The 13,464-nt window shown below is 37.5% G+C and overlaps 1 protein-coding gene across 3 annotated transcripts; it reads left to right on the forward strand.

The window, feature by feature from the left end:
- The first annotated feature begins 1,771 nt into the window (after positions 1 to 1,771).
- Positions 1,772 to 12,674, forward strand: LOC140924971 (demethylmenaquinone methyltransferase-like). Of its 3 annotated transcripts, XM_073374937.1 has the most exons (4): positions 1,772 to 2,025; positions 3,787 to 3,966; positions 9,335 to 9,514; positions 11,411 to 12,674. In XM_073374937.1, the coding sequence occupies exons 1-4, from the start codon at positions 1,867 to 1,869 to the stop codon at positions 11,795 to 11,797; spliced, it is 906 nt and encodes a 301-aa protein (XP_073231038.1). In that variant the 5' UTR covers positions 1,772 to 1,866; the 3' UTR covers positions 11,798 to 12,674. The 3 variants fall into 3 exon arrangements, with proteins under 3 accessions (XP_073231038.1, XP_073231040.1, XP_073231039.1); XM_073374939.1 differs by lacking the exons at positions 9,335 to 9,514; positions 11,411 to 12,674 and adding an exon at positions 5,342 to 6,037 and having other exon boundaries at positions 1,785 to 2,025; XM_073374938.1 differs by lacking the exons at positions 1,772 to 2,025; positions 3,787 to 3,966 and adding an exon at positions 7,232 to 7,449.
- Positions 12,675 to 13,464: the final 790 nt, after the last annotated feature.

The raw sequence follows: 13,464 nt of genomic DNA on the forward strand, positions 1-13,464 counted from the left end.
ATACACTTTCCAAAACTGAGTGTAAAAGGGATAAAAAAGAGCACACTAAATGGTTAAAAGCAATGGGCATGTTTATCTTTTCGCCCCTCTCATCTTTTGAGTGGAGATTAAAGTAAGGACAACCCCCGGTCTTGAAAGACAGAATTTACCCTGCGAGCAAAATAAAATAAGGGACAAAAAACGCTAGCTATGGATCTCTAAAACCAAAACCGAAGAAAAATGGGACAACAATAGGTTTTATTGTCTGGTATCAAGTTAAACAAGAAAAAAACGCAATGCTTAGTCGACTGAGGAAAATATACATTGCACCTACCATAAAAATTCAACGAAGAGAAGTTTTAGTAAAGTTGAAATTGTCACGACCCCGAGCAGATAAACTACCAGTAGGTTTTTGACCGAAGACAAGTTGAGCATTTATCAATTGGCGCTGCCATGTAGTAGGTGAACGAAGCATCACATGCAATTCCCAAGGTGTTGCTGAATCACACGAGATAGCGAAGGTAATTCGGAGGTCCAAAGAACGCTTTTTGCACTCAGTAAAGCGAGTTTTCCTATACCTCACAGGGGCGGATCCAGGATTTTTTTTAGGAGGGGGTGAACTCGTCTCTTTCTCTACTTCAACACCAATAAACCACAAAGTTTTTTTTTTTTTTTTGCAGAATACCAGTTGTATTAGAAAACCGCAGGTCATCTCGGATGGGGGGAGGGGTGCGCACCCCCTGCACCCTCCCCCTAGATCCGCCCCTGCCTCAGTTAATCACTGATTTACGGTATTATGTATTAAGAAATGCTCAAAGAATTATTCGTTTTAATTCTCGGGGGACGGAAGCCCCGTGCAAATTGACGCAAAATTGTTGGATGTTACGTCTCTGCGTACGTTTGCACACCCTGTTGCATGTTGTGTTGCGTGTTGTTGGGAGTTGTTGCGCATTAAAGTTTGAAACCTGGCAAACTTGGTGTTTTAAGCAATCTTTTGACAATCTGACTGGCTCGCTATCTTGGGACATTGAGCAATAAACAAGTGTCCCCCTCATCTTGGCGGTGGCGGCTTTTCTTCGCCTCCTTCACCACGGAAATGGGCCTCGCTCAGCCGCTAGTTGTACACCTTTCAACTTTTAGTCCTCTTTAAGACTGACATGACAAGAACCAGTTACATCTACTTTTATTTTCTGCTTGATACCGTTATTTCGTACAAATAAGAATATTTCAAAGGGGACTTTGGACAATTTTAAATTGTCTATCTGTTGGTGTAGGATTTATGAAGCCCGGCACCATTTACCCTGGGTGCCAGAGCCGGACTTGCTAGACTGCGAGCAGTCTCTTATTTTTCTTTTGAATCACAGTAGACCGAGAGCATAATTTTAATTTTTTCACTCGCCGGGCGTGGCTCTGAGGAAAGTGCGTGGTTTCCGCGGGTCCCCGCGCGTGGCTTCAGCCCTCTAAAGCATGCATACCAGTGGGAGGAGCCACCCATAATGTGGATATAGTTACTTTTGAAGACAACGCGAATTAAAGTAATTCATTGCATTGTAAATTAACCAAAGAATATAAAAAAATAAACATTGGTTGTGTTTTCAATAGGCCGATTAACTAGCTAGAGCTGAACATTCTTTCTAGGGTTTGTTTACAAAATTTATCTAATTTGGAGTGAAATGACTGAACGAGTGCGTGCACGTGCCACGTGCCACGTGCCACACATCAAACATGTATTTTAGATGGGGGTATGGGTTCGTGGGTCATCGGCTTGGGCTGGCTCAGTTGTGTTTAGGCTTGTGTTTCTGTTTTGTATCATGAATTTTGGCTTGTATTTCCCTCTGTCATTAGAATTTACTCGAGGTTTTTTCACTTCTTTCCTCGCGGACGAATATGTTCAACAAGAGAAAGACAGCGAAGCTCTCATTTAGTAGAGCTTACATGAAGTGTTCAGATGTCTTTTGGAAAATGGCTTCCCTGAAAAGTAGAGTTGTCGATTTGATTGCGAGAAATCTTCGGGAACCTAAAGGTCTTGGGGGACATTTCATCAGGGTAAGTTTCTCTTAAAAGTTCCTTATAATGAAAATATTCGCAGAAAATTGTACTGCTGAGTAAAAATTCTGAGAACAGGACCATACTTACAGGTTCTAACCTGACTTAACTCACCAAAAATTTTTTACAACAACTTAAAAAGCTTTGTTCATGCAGCTTAGCAAAAGGATTGAGATCAAGCTAAGACTTAACCATCAGTACTGTTAAAAGATAATAGAGATTATTTACGCTAACAAAAGGAAAGAAAATCTCTGGACATGTAAACTAAGCTTATCACGTGAGGCCTTTTTTCAATATTATGCAATATTAAATTTATCATCCGAAATTTTCCCTTCAGTAATTTTAAAATAGGTTTGTTTCTGTTTAAATCAAATTTCACTCACAAAATTGTGGTTTCTCAAAATGTTGGATAGAATGTGACCAATATAACTCACCTATATTTCTGCTATATTATAAAGTCTATTTACATGTATATCTTTAATCTTCAGATGCATTTCTATTATTTGTACCGTTTCTTAAGGATTATGTAATCAGAGATGCCATTTAAATGAGTGAACCCGCACTTTCGCATCATATTAGAAACCCTGTACACTAGAAATGGTTGTATGCTGTTAAGGCTTTTATACTACTACATGAGAAATTTCTGCAATTTGATTGGCTTAGAGCAGTTGTATTTCAGCTTAATTTGAAATACCCACATGTGAAAATTACAAACTTTTTGCGGCTAGTAGTATAAACAATTAATAGCATGAGTTGCATGTGATATTTGGCATAAATACCACTCGTGATATTTCAAAATTGTCTCAAATTTCACTCGCCTAACGGCTCGTGAAATTTCGTGTAACAGTTTTGAAATATCACTCGTGGTATTTATGCCAAATATCACTACAAATCATGCTATTACCTATACTAATTTGTCCCCCATATTATTGTAAAGGTTCATATTATTCAGACACATAATTTTTGAATCTGGGTTAACATTGCCAGTAATTAATAGATGTAGAAAGTTGAATGAGGACTTTTTAACCAGGTAAAGAAGTTTTATGTAGGTGTGCACATATGTATTAGACCATTTTAATTCCTAGTTCCAAAAAATTTCACTTTCAAGAATAAATGAGGTGAAGGTTGGGTTCGATTGGGAAATCCGGATTTTGCATTTTACATTCAAACGCAAGATCTGAAAACAAATTTCACCTCTGAGAAATCCGTCCTCAGGGTGGATTTCAATTAAGAAAATCCACATTTTATGGATTTCCTAATTCTTTCATTTGATTGGGAAATCCGAAAAAGGATTTGTAAAACCATTCTTGTGAACAGGGGTCTTCTTTTTGTTAATTATGTGTGTGCGTACAAGACAGCTGTTCTTAAGGACAGTTTTTCAAATCCATTTTCAGTTTTCCCAATCAAACGGTAAAAAGGGAACCCAAAAACAGATATCTTAACGTTGAAATCCCTTTTTTGGATTTCGCGTTCAATTGTAAATCCGAAATCCGGATTTTAAAATCTAAATTCAGATTTCCCAATGGAACGCACCCTAAGTGAGAACCTTTCTTGTGAAAAATGTAAGTCTTATTTGCATAAGACTTTGCACTTAGCCTTGCTTTGAAACAGAGGTTCATGGCAACTCGGTAATGGACTAACGGCATTGTACCAAACTCTCATGAAGGCATTTTTTTTTTTACAGAAGTGGAAAATATGATTTTATTTCCTTAATATAAATTGAAGAATTACAGTCTTTGTCGTTGTGTAAACAACTTGCAGGTTATTCTTGAGAAGAGGAATACAGGTTTAAAACATGAAATTGTAAAGCATTTGAATATCCAGCGTGATGACAAAGTTCTTGAAGTTGGGTTTGGTCCTGGTGCTGGGTTAAATGCTGCTCTGAAAAACCTGGAGCATTGTTCTGGTAAAGTGTATGGTATTGACATCTCTGAGCTAATAGTAAGTATTACAGTGAGGCTACTCGAACTTAATAGCCTACATCACAGACAATACTTAACTCGAGTTTAGTCTGTCTGTGAAACAGCGCCAAAATCCTTGTTATGGGTTCTCAACTGTGTACCATGATTGGACTGTTAAAAGAGCCATTGTGGATTTCCCAATCAAGATTAAAGGAAATTCGAAATGCTCTTTTGGTAATTCGTTGAGGGGGACATTGGGGGTACCCTATACCGCAATACCATACGAAAAAGTGGCAAATACAGAAATACCATGTTGAAAATGGACGAAATACCGATACTGCATTTCAATGATCGGTGACGCTTACTTAACGTTGTTATCCATCTCGCGTGTTTTTTTATCTCAAGCATGTATACACTAGAAATCTACTTCCGCCTTCGCAAGAAAACGTGAGAAGATCTCAAATTGATCGGTACAACGATCGAAAAGCCAGGTCATTGGATGTCATACCAATTTCATCATATAGTAACTGTCAGAAATTGTGTATTCATTTACCTTTAAGTCTCAAGTCTTCCAAATAATATTGACCTACATTAGACGGGAGAGGCCAAATGAACAGTACCGGAATACCGTGAAGGATCTTCTTTTACTGAATACTGTTAGCCAGAAGGATAAAAAACCACATACCGGTACCTTAGGGCTGGATGATACTGCAATACCGCACATTAAAATCCAAATTACTGAAATACTGCTTGAAAAAAAACTCAATACCCCAATACCGTAAACCCCTATGTCGCCCTCTTCGTCGAGTCTGTTTGGGGCCCAGAACAAGGAATTGATGCTGCTTTGCAGATGTTACTAATTAACCATAGGTTAATTTACCATGTGGCATTAAATTTTTGCGGGTTCTAATTGTGGCAATTTTTTCCAGCAATCCACAAAAATAAGTTCCCTCAAATAAATATTATCACAAACATTTTTTCCCGAAAAAATTTACTCTACACAAAAATACAGTACTAAGAAATCGTGTCTGTTCAAATGGACCAACAGATTCTTTTTTTTCAAAAATGTGACTGTTAAAAAATCTAAAATTGTTTGAATTCTCCTGACCCTCAGAAACTGCCTCTTGTCATGTGAGGTACTAGTTTTTGTTTTTTTTAGCTTTACATTTCTTCACTGTTATGATTTTAATGTTGCTTCTGTCTCAGACTTGTTGTTTAATTGAATTTTAATTGGGTAAATTGAAAACTGCATGCTGTACCATAAATTTTTATTATTGTCTTTGTCTTTGAAAACTTAAATTAAGCTTTGGTCATTTTTACAGGTGCTTTAGTTATTGATCATTCATCGTCTAATAACATAGATGTCAGAGTTTATAATGTTTTCATTCTGTTCATATTTTGCCTTTTTCTTTCAGGTTGATCATGCACAAATGCATTTTAAAGAGGCAATAGAAAGGCAGAAACTAGAAATCCATTTGGGCAGTGCTATGGAACTTCCTTTTACTGAAAACTTTTTTAACAGTGTGTTCCACACAAATTGCTATTATTTTTGGCCAAGTCTTGATCAAGGCATTTCAGAGATGAAGAGGGTCTTAAAACCAGGAGGAATCATGTTGACTGGGCTTGTTCATGACAGACTAAAGTCATTTTCAAGTAAAGGATTTTTTAAATATGGACCTAACTGGCGTCCAGAGCTGTATATAGAAAAACTTAAGGAAGGAGGGTTTGTGGATGTTTCCATGGAGACAGTAACAAAACCTTCTGGCCACAGCTATCAGGTTATATTTGCCTCAAAACCATAGATCACAGAAGTTGGTTTTGATCGAATCAGAAGAATCGCATTTATTTTACATACGAAAATTCAGGGCTGAAAACTCAGCAAAACAAACAAATTATAAAAACTCCACCACAACATGTATCTTTCACAAGTCTGTGGAGAAAGGTTCGACCTAGGAACTGAGAACTGTCACCTCATAGTGTTATAATGTGTAGGTATTTACAAAATTTGTAAAAGGTGTTATTTACAACAGCATATGTGTGTTTAAAAAAACATGTACACAGTGGAGATTTACAAATACGTGTACATTTAACTATTCAAAACTATTTTCTATTTTCACAGCGGGCTGAAAATAATATTCATTAAAAAAACTAAATTCGTAAAGGAAACAAACTTAATTAAAAGGAAAAATACGCAAACCTAATAAGTGAAACAGTACAGTAGTCCCGGGGGGGGCACTTGGGTATTTTTTGGGTGGGTATGTGCCGCCCGGGACTCCAAATTGGCACCCCGTTCTAGAGAAAATTTCCCCTAAAATTGATACCCCATTCGAGAAATAGGCCAATTTTTTATACCCCGTTCTCGAATTCGCCCTAAAACCCCGGGGGGGGTACTGCCATATATGGGCTATATGGGTATGTGCCGCTGTGAAGGGTATGGTTTTCAAGCAGTTTACTCTAGGATAGGGTATATAAATCAGAACGTTTGGGTCTAGAATAGGGTATCATTTTTCAGGAAACTGATCAGTTGGTTGAAGATTTTACCTAGACTGGGGAAACAGCTACTCTAGGATAGGGGGATTTTGGGAGTTTACTCTAGTATAGGGTAGCAAAATTCAGCTAAACTAGCTCTGGTATAGGTCAAGGGTTCCAGGGTCCCAGCGGCACATCCCCACCCAGAAATTTCTAAAGTGCCCCCCCCAGGCCTAAAACTAACACCCCGTTCTAGAAATGGGCCAATTTTTTATACTCCGTTCTAGGGTGCAACAAGAGTACAACGGTTTGCTTGTTAACGCACTGAACCGTATATTTAAAAGCAATCTGTCCTTGAATGCTTTCAAATGGCTGCTTACAAAAGTGGAGAGTTTTCGTACGTTCGAAATATTAAACCCCGTTCTAGAAACCGCGTCTGAAATGGATACCCCGTCCTAAACCAGGAGCTTCAAAATCACGACCCCTTTGGGCGGCACATACCCGTGTAGGTAATGTATGGGAGTACCCCCCCCCCCCTCGGGACAGTAGTGCAGTGTACACAATGAGCGTAGCTTATAAAGGAATATTTATCATGGAAAAGACACTAGCACTTACTTATCTATTAAAAGAAGTTTGGCCAATGTTTTGTTTAAATTGCCGTACAATTAAATTGCTTTTTTTCAAGTTCTGTCATTAGATTTCACTTTGGGATATTTTTCACTTCTTTTCTAATAGTAGAGCCAGCCCCCACCTCGTCCGTTCGCCCGTCCCCCAAAACCGTCCCGTTCGTAGAGCTTTGATTTGGCTTATTTGGGTCGCTACTTCATGTAACCGTTACGAATAATGTCTTGAGACATACATGCCCGTCCATTCCGTCGATGTTGTCGTCAGTACAACTTGCGAGATTATAGTTGGCGCAATGTGGTACTTTGTAGTTGCTTTAGTTGTAGTAGTAACCCTTATTTGGCAAATGACCGACCTGAAAGCTAGAGTTATCGATTTGATTGCAAGAAATCTTCGAGAACCTAAAGGTCTCGTGGGACATATAGTCAGGGTAAGTTTTGATCTCTAAAAAGTTGGAGATATCACAGACATTTGTACGCTTACTGCTGAGTGAAAATACTGAAAAAATAGTTGGCGAGAGCTAACGACACAACTCAGGTAACAACTGTAATAATTTGTTGGTGATTTTTGTTGGCATAAAATAGCTTTCAATCTTGAATTAAACTTTTTCAAGTTTCAATCTATGTCCATCCTTGCCATGCTTCGCAAGCAACAGATGACAGGAAACAGTTTCAACTTATATTGATATGGAATTCAATCGATGCGGAAAAAGTTTTCAATCGATGCAAAAAAAGTGTTCGCTTTTGAAATGACCGCTCCTTTACAAACTATATTAGTGGCACAGGTCGTGAAGGGGAGGGGGGGTGGGGGGTGAGGGGTACTCGCTTATATAAGCTATATAGGTATGTGCCGCCCCAGCCTGGGGACGAGGTTGAGGTATGGTTTTCGAGGGAACTACAGAGTGTGTGAACGTATTTAGTGTTTCATTTCCAAATGAGTAAGAAAGAAAGAGAAATACATGCCAATTCAAAATGGATTTGAATAATTTGTTTGCGCTTTAACGGCCAAGTAATGACAACATAATTTCTGCCTAAAGGCAGGTCTGAAAACGGGTATGGATTTTAGAGGTCTAGTCTGAAAACGGGTGTGGAAAAGTACATTTTGTGGTCTGAAATCGGGTCAGGATATGAGGAACTGGGCGGCACACCCCCCACCAAAAATTCCCAAGAGTACCCCCCAGGAAATATATCTAAAAAAATTGTTACAAGCAGAATTTAAAGCTGTAATTATAATCGTTACATTGAAGATCAAACATTAACTACAGTAATTTCCTTGTCTTTTGTAGAAGGTACTATGATGTACTTTTACAAGGATGGTGCTGAATCATTTAGTTTAAGCATTAAAAGAAGCTTTAGACTGTGGTTCATGATATGGTTTGAGAGATGTATATCAGACAGTTTTAGCTGTTCATTTCCTAATCTGAGATATAGTCAACTAAGAATCTGCCATTTACTTAGCCTCCCCGCAGATGTCCTTTGGGGTTCGTTTATGAATGCATGACATACGAACCCCAAAGGACGTCTGCGGGGAGGCTACCATTTACTGTAAAAAACGTAATTCTGAGTCTCTCTATTATGTCTCCATCTAGCGTTGTATCGTGATGGATCAGGGCTTCTGATTTTATGCGATTGTGTGATTTCTCACAAATGATCATAAATTGCACCTGATCACGTATTCCATAAGGAATAAAATAAATAACCCTTCTTCAGAAGTCCTGATGTGCATTTGATGATCTTCATCATGGTGTGCAAATTTTAATCCGAGTATTTTGTCACTTTAAACAATTTAATAGTAACCAAGGTAGTTAATGATCTTGTTCAGATGCATTTTCATGAAAAATGTTCATTGACATTATTTCTCAGATGAGGTTTTAGTTTAATCTCTTGAACCTACAACTTCGCATCACGTTAGGAATTGTAGAAAAGAAATGTTTGAATGCTATATTATGCAAGGCTTTGTCCCATAGAGTATTGTAAAGGGTTATTATCTGAGTACATTATTTTGTATGTGGGTTAACATGCCAACTGTTAACGGATGTGGAAAATTGAAAGTGAACTTCCCTAGTCTGAGTTTCAAGACCTGTCGTTTCGTATATTGAGGAGGAAGCTATGTCGCTGTCACAGTTTCAAGCAATCTTTGTGTTGTTTGTCGCAATTTCTGCTGTCTTAGAGCCCTGCCTAAAGGCCATGTCGCTTGTTGGAATTTACCCTAACAAGGTCGACCATTAATTTGCCATGATGACTGTACAGAAGTGGCAAATATCATTTTTTAATTGAAAAGTACAGGCTTTAAATCATTGTGTTTCTGACTTGCAGATTATTCTTGGAAAGGGAAATGCAAGTTTGGAAAATGAAACTGTAAAGCATTTGAACATCCAGCCTGATCACAAAGTTCTTGAAATTGGGTTTGGCCCTGGTATTGGGTTAAATGCTGCTCTGGAAAAAGTGGAGCACTCCTCTGGTAAAGTGTTTGGCATTGACATTTCTGAGCAAATAGTAAGTATTGAATTCAAGTGAACTGTTTATTGAGGGGGAACTGGGGAGAAGAGAGATGGTTATAAGAGATCTGGGTACAAGAGATCTGGGTACAAGATTAGGGTTATCCCCCTCTCCATCTACTCTTTGGACATAAAGATATGTACAATGTATATAATAAAGTATTAGTTTTGTGTTTATTAAGTTCGCATAAGCTGCTTCTGAAATAGTTAATGGTGTTAGCTGCATTAGATCTCAGGGTTTTTGTTAATATTTGAAGTAGCTGGGACAAATGTATCAATAGCAGGGACTAAAGATGGCGGCAAAGCCGCCATCTAATTTTGCACGCAGTGCCAAGTTAGGGGTTGGATTTTAGAATTTTTAAGGCCCCAGGGTGCATTTTGGGCCATTTCTGGCCAATTTGGCTTTCTGTTTTAGCTCCTTTAAGTAAGGCATTTGCTGCTTGAAAACATATAAATACAATTCTTGTTATTCGGTTTCTGTTTTTATTTAATGAGAGTAGCACATGACAGAATAAACTGATGAACTAGTGGCCCTCAATTGTAATTAAAATATTTAGAACTATCTAAATAAACATGACGAATTAAAATTTAAAAAATACTACAACATAACAGTGCAGGGCAGAGCTATGTTCCACCGTTTTTGGAAGATATTGGAGAGCACCCAGCTGGATATTTTTTATTTGTAAATTTTATTTACTGTTTAATAGCAGTACTCATATTCCATATATTTAAGACAAAACTGTCATTTCGCTGTTTCACATTGCAAAACTAAGTCTGTATTTGTAATTGGTTGTTATTAACCTTAGTCACTCGATCATAAGATTGCAGTTACTATCATTTTATTCAGCTTTGTAAACGTTTACAATTCGGTCATAGTACTGTGATGAGCGTCTTTTAATAACCACTTCTTTCTGTCAACTAATTTTCGGTCCATCCTTCTGTCCATCCGTCCATCTGTCTGTTCCTTTGCCCCTCTGTCTGCCGGCAGCCCACCTAGACCCATCTATATTCAGATACCCCTCCCCGGATGGGGTGTCAGTATATCAGCCAACACTAAAATTATAGCTGTTAATAACAGCTTATATACCGTAAAAAACTTCCTGTAACAGTAAACATAACAAACTAAAAAAGTATAAGACCTCATGACTTCAAAAGTACAAGCTGAGATCACAAAAGGCTCCTTCTGCCTGTTAATGGCAAATTCATCATCCTGTGACCTTACTTTAGTAGTTTTGCTTATTTTTTTTGAAGACTCAATTATAATATCTAGAATGGCCCAATCACAGTAACAAAATAGTAAACTCCATCCAGGCAGCCCTCTTAAACTTGTGATATCACTTAAAGGGAAACGTTTCTTTTTCTATTTTATTAGCTGACATTATTTTTTAATTGCATTTTTTTTATTCAACCACAGACTCTTTATTGATCTCCCTCACAGCCGTCGTCACGCAACCCTCCTTGAGGAACATTGCACGACGACACTAAAAACGGCTGCAAGGGAGACTAACTCTTTATGGGTAATACATGTTGTATTTATGTAAGGTGTTTCTTTCTGTATTGTTATTTGTATTTCTTTTCTCTTCCTTTTTTTTCCATAATTTAAAGTTTTTTTCCTGCCAAGATTAGCATTTATAGCTATTTGCATGGCATAAAGTAATAATTACTTTAATAATTACTTTTTTCTTTAACTCTAACGTTTACAATTATAATTTGTAAACGTTATAGTTTATTAAATAAATACATTGTTGTTGTAGTAATGTTGTTGTTGTCCTTTAGAGTATTCATTTTGCAAGGTTTCGTAAGTTATTTTGGATCATTCCCTGCCTGATAATGTCGAGTGCTTGAGTTTATAATGTTTTGATTATGTTTATTTTGCCTTGAAAAAAAATTTCAGGTTGAGAGCGCACAGAGGCGTTTTAAAGAAGCGATAGAAAGAGGGAAACTAGAAATCCGTTTGGGCAGCGCTATGGAACTTCCTTATGAAGATGACTTGTTTAACAGTGTGTTCCACACAAATTGCTATTATTTTTGGCCAAGTCTTGAACAAGGCATTTCAGAGATGAAGAGGATCTTAAAACCAGGAGGAATCATGTTGACTGGACTTTTTTATGATGCATTACTGACAAGCACACGTAAAGGATTTTTAAAATATGGACCCAACTGGTGTCCGGAGCTGTATATAGAAAAACTTAAAGAAGGAGGGTTTGTGGATGTTGCCATGGAGACAGTAACAAAACCTCCTGGCCACAGCTATCAGGTTATATTTGCCTCAAAACCATAGTTGACAAATGAAGACAAATGCTTGTTTTGCTTGTTGCTATAGTCTGTTCTTTAGTACAAGAAGAATGAATCACATTTATTTCACATAAGGGAAGGTCAGAAATCACAACAAAACAAGCAAATAAATAAACTTTACTGCATCTTCTTTCTTCTCAAGATAATAGTATTTACTGGGAGCTGCATGATAATATTTTTTATTCTTACCTCATAGTATTGTAAATATATGTTCATTGCTGATATTTACATATTTTTTATAAGGTGTTATTTAGAACTGCACAAATTGTATCTGAGTCAGTCTAAAAGCAGTCTAACAACTTAACAATAACACATCTCTGCATCTGTGATCAAAGTGAATTCATTTGTGACAATTATACCTTTTGCTGCCTTTGATATCTTGTTCACAGACCAACTATTTTCTATGGAGACATTGTCTTGTGAGGTGAAGATAAGAACTGTAGGAGATTTAGATGAATTCTTCAAAATAATTTACTGAAGTCATGATGAAACTTTGTCATCATTAATGCTGCAAGAGATGTTAATTTTCCCGTCAGGTGTAAAGAATTGGTGTGCATTAAGCATAATTTACTGGCTTGAGATTGAAGATTTCTGTGGGCTAGTGTCACTCAGACTCACATTAAAAGCTGCACTTATATATGGCAGATAAATTATAAATAAGCTATTGTAGCTATGATGGTCATAATTCCCTGTATGGTTTCATGTCATGATAGCTACTTAAATTAGATATTTCTATCTAGTACAGAAATATACTTTATGCAATATATTGCATATTAAAAAGAAGTCTAAAAAACTTCTGGTAGAAATAAGCTAGGAGTTAATGTAATTATAAAAATAAAAAAAGGAAGTTTGAGAATGTCTAATTCTGGTGGTGTTCTTTTTCTGATGGGCGTTTTGATCATATTCTTAACATGAGAGAATGTGATATAGTTTTAGCTTGGGTACAACATGTTAAATGCCTGAAAAAAATATTTCATAAGCACCCCCCCCCCCTTCCCTAGGCCATGCTTCTTGGCTGAATTTATTGCATCCTGCTTATTCATGTGAGCATAACTACACAGGAACAATATCAATATAATCATGGCAAGAGAATGAACTGGTTAAGGATAAAAACTGGCGGGTGTCTCTTCCCACTGTCCATCGCACACTTATATATTTTTTGTTTGGAATACCTGGCGGGTAGCCTCTGCAGCCTCTGTGGAGGAGAGACCCTTACTTTTCTGTTGTAGATTTTATAGAGACCTTAACTCTTAATCCCACCTCCTCCCCCGGGCCTCCTCCTCAGTTTTCAGGAACAAAAGTGATATCTTTAGGGAGCAGGGGGTTAACTCTGGATTTCAAGCGATTGGGATGATCGAAGAATTATTTTTGGGTTTGATTCGATTTTCGATTCCGGGAATTTTGAGGGGTGGGAAAATTTGGCACGGGGGGGCTGGATTTAAGTTGGGATATTTTTGGCTATACAAAACAATCTGAAGATTTGATTTCTAGCTGTTGTTATTTTTCACGCTTTCTGGAAATTTTTAAGGCTCGGCATGGGAATTTTGGGGGGGTTTTAGTGAAATCCCAAGAATTTTTTTTAGGTTTTGATTTATGCCCCCATTCGATCATCCTCGTCACTTGAAATCAGGAGTACTCCCTGCACCCCTCCGC

This window comes from Porites lutea, chromosome 14, assembly GCF_958299795.1.
Source record: "Porites lutea chromosome 14, jaPorLute2.1, whole genome shotgun sequence".
In the NCBI taxonomy this organism is placed as follows: domain Eukaryota; kingdom Metazoa; phylum Cnidaria; class Anthozoa; order Scleractinia; family Poritidae; genus Porites; species Porites lutea.

Coding starts and splice junctions, on each gene's coding strand:
- LOC140924971 (XM_073374937.1), top strand. CDS start 1,867: ATGTTCAACAAGAGAAAGACAGCGAAGCTCTCATTTAGTAGAGCTTAC. Junction 3,967..9,334: donor TTGACATCTCTGAGCTAATA/GTAAGTATTACA, acceptor TCTGACTTGCAG/ATTATTCTTGGAAAGGGAAA. Junction 9,515..11,410: donor TTGACATTTCTGAGCAAATA/GTAAGTATTGAA, acceptor AAAAAATTTCAG/GTTGAGAGCGCACAGAGGCG.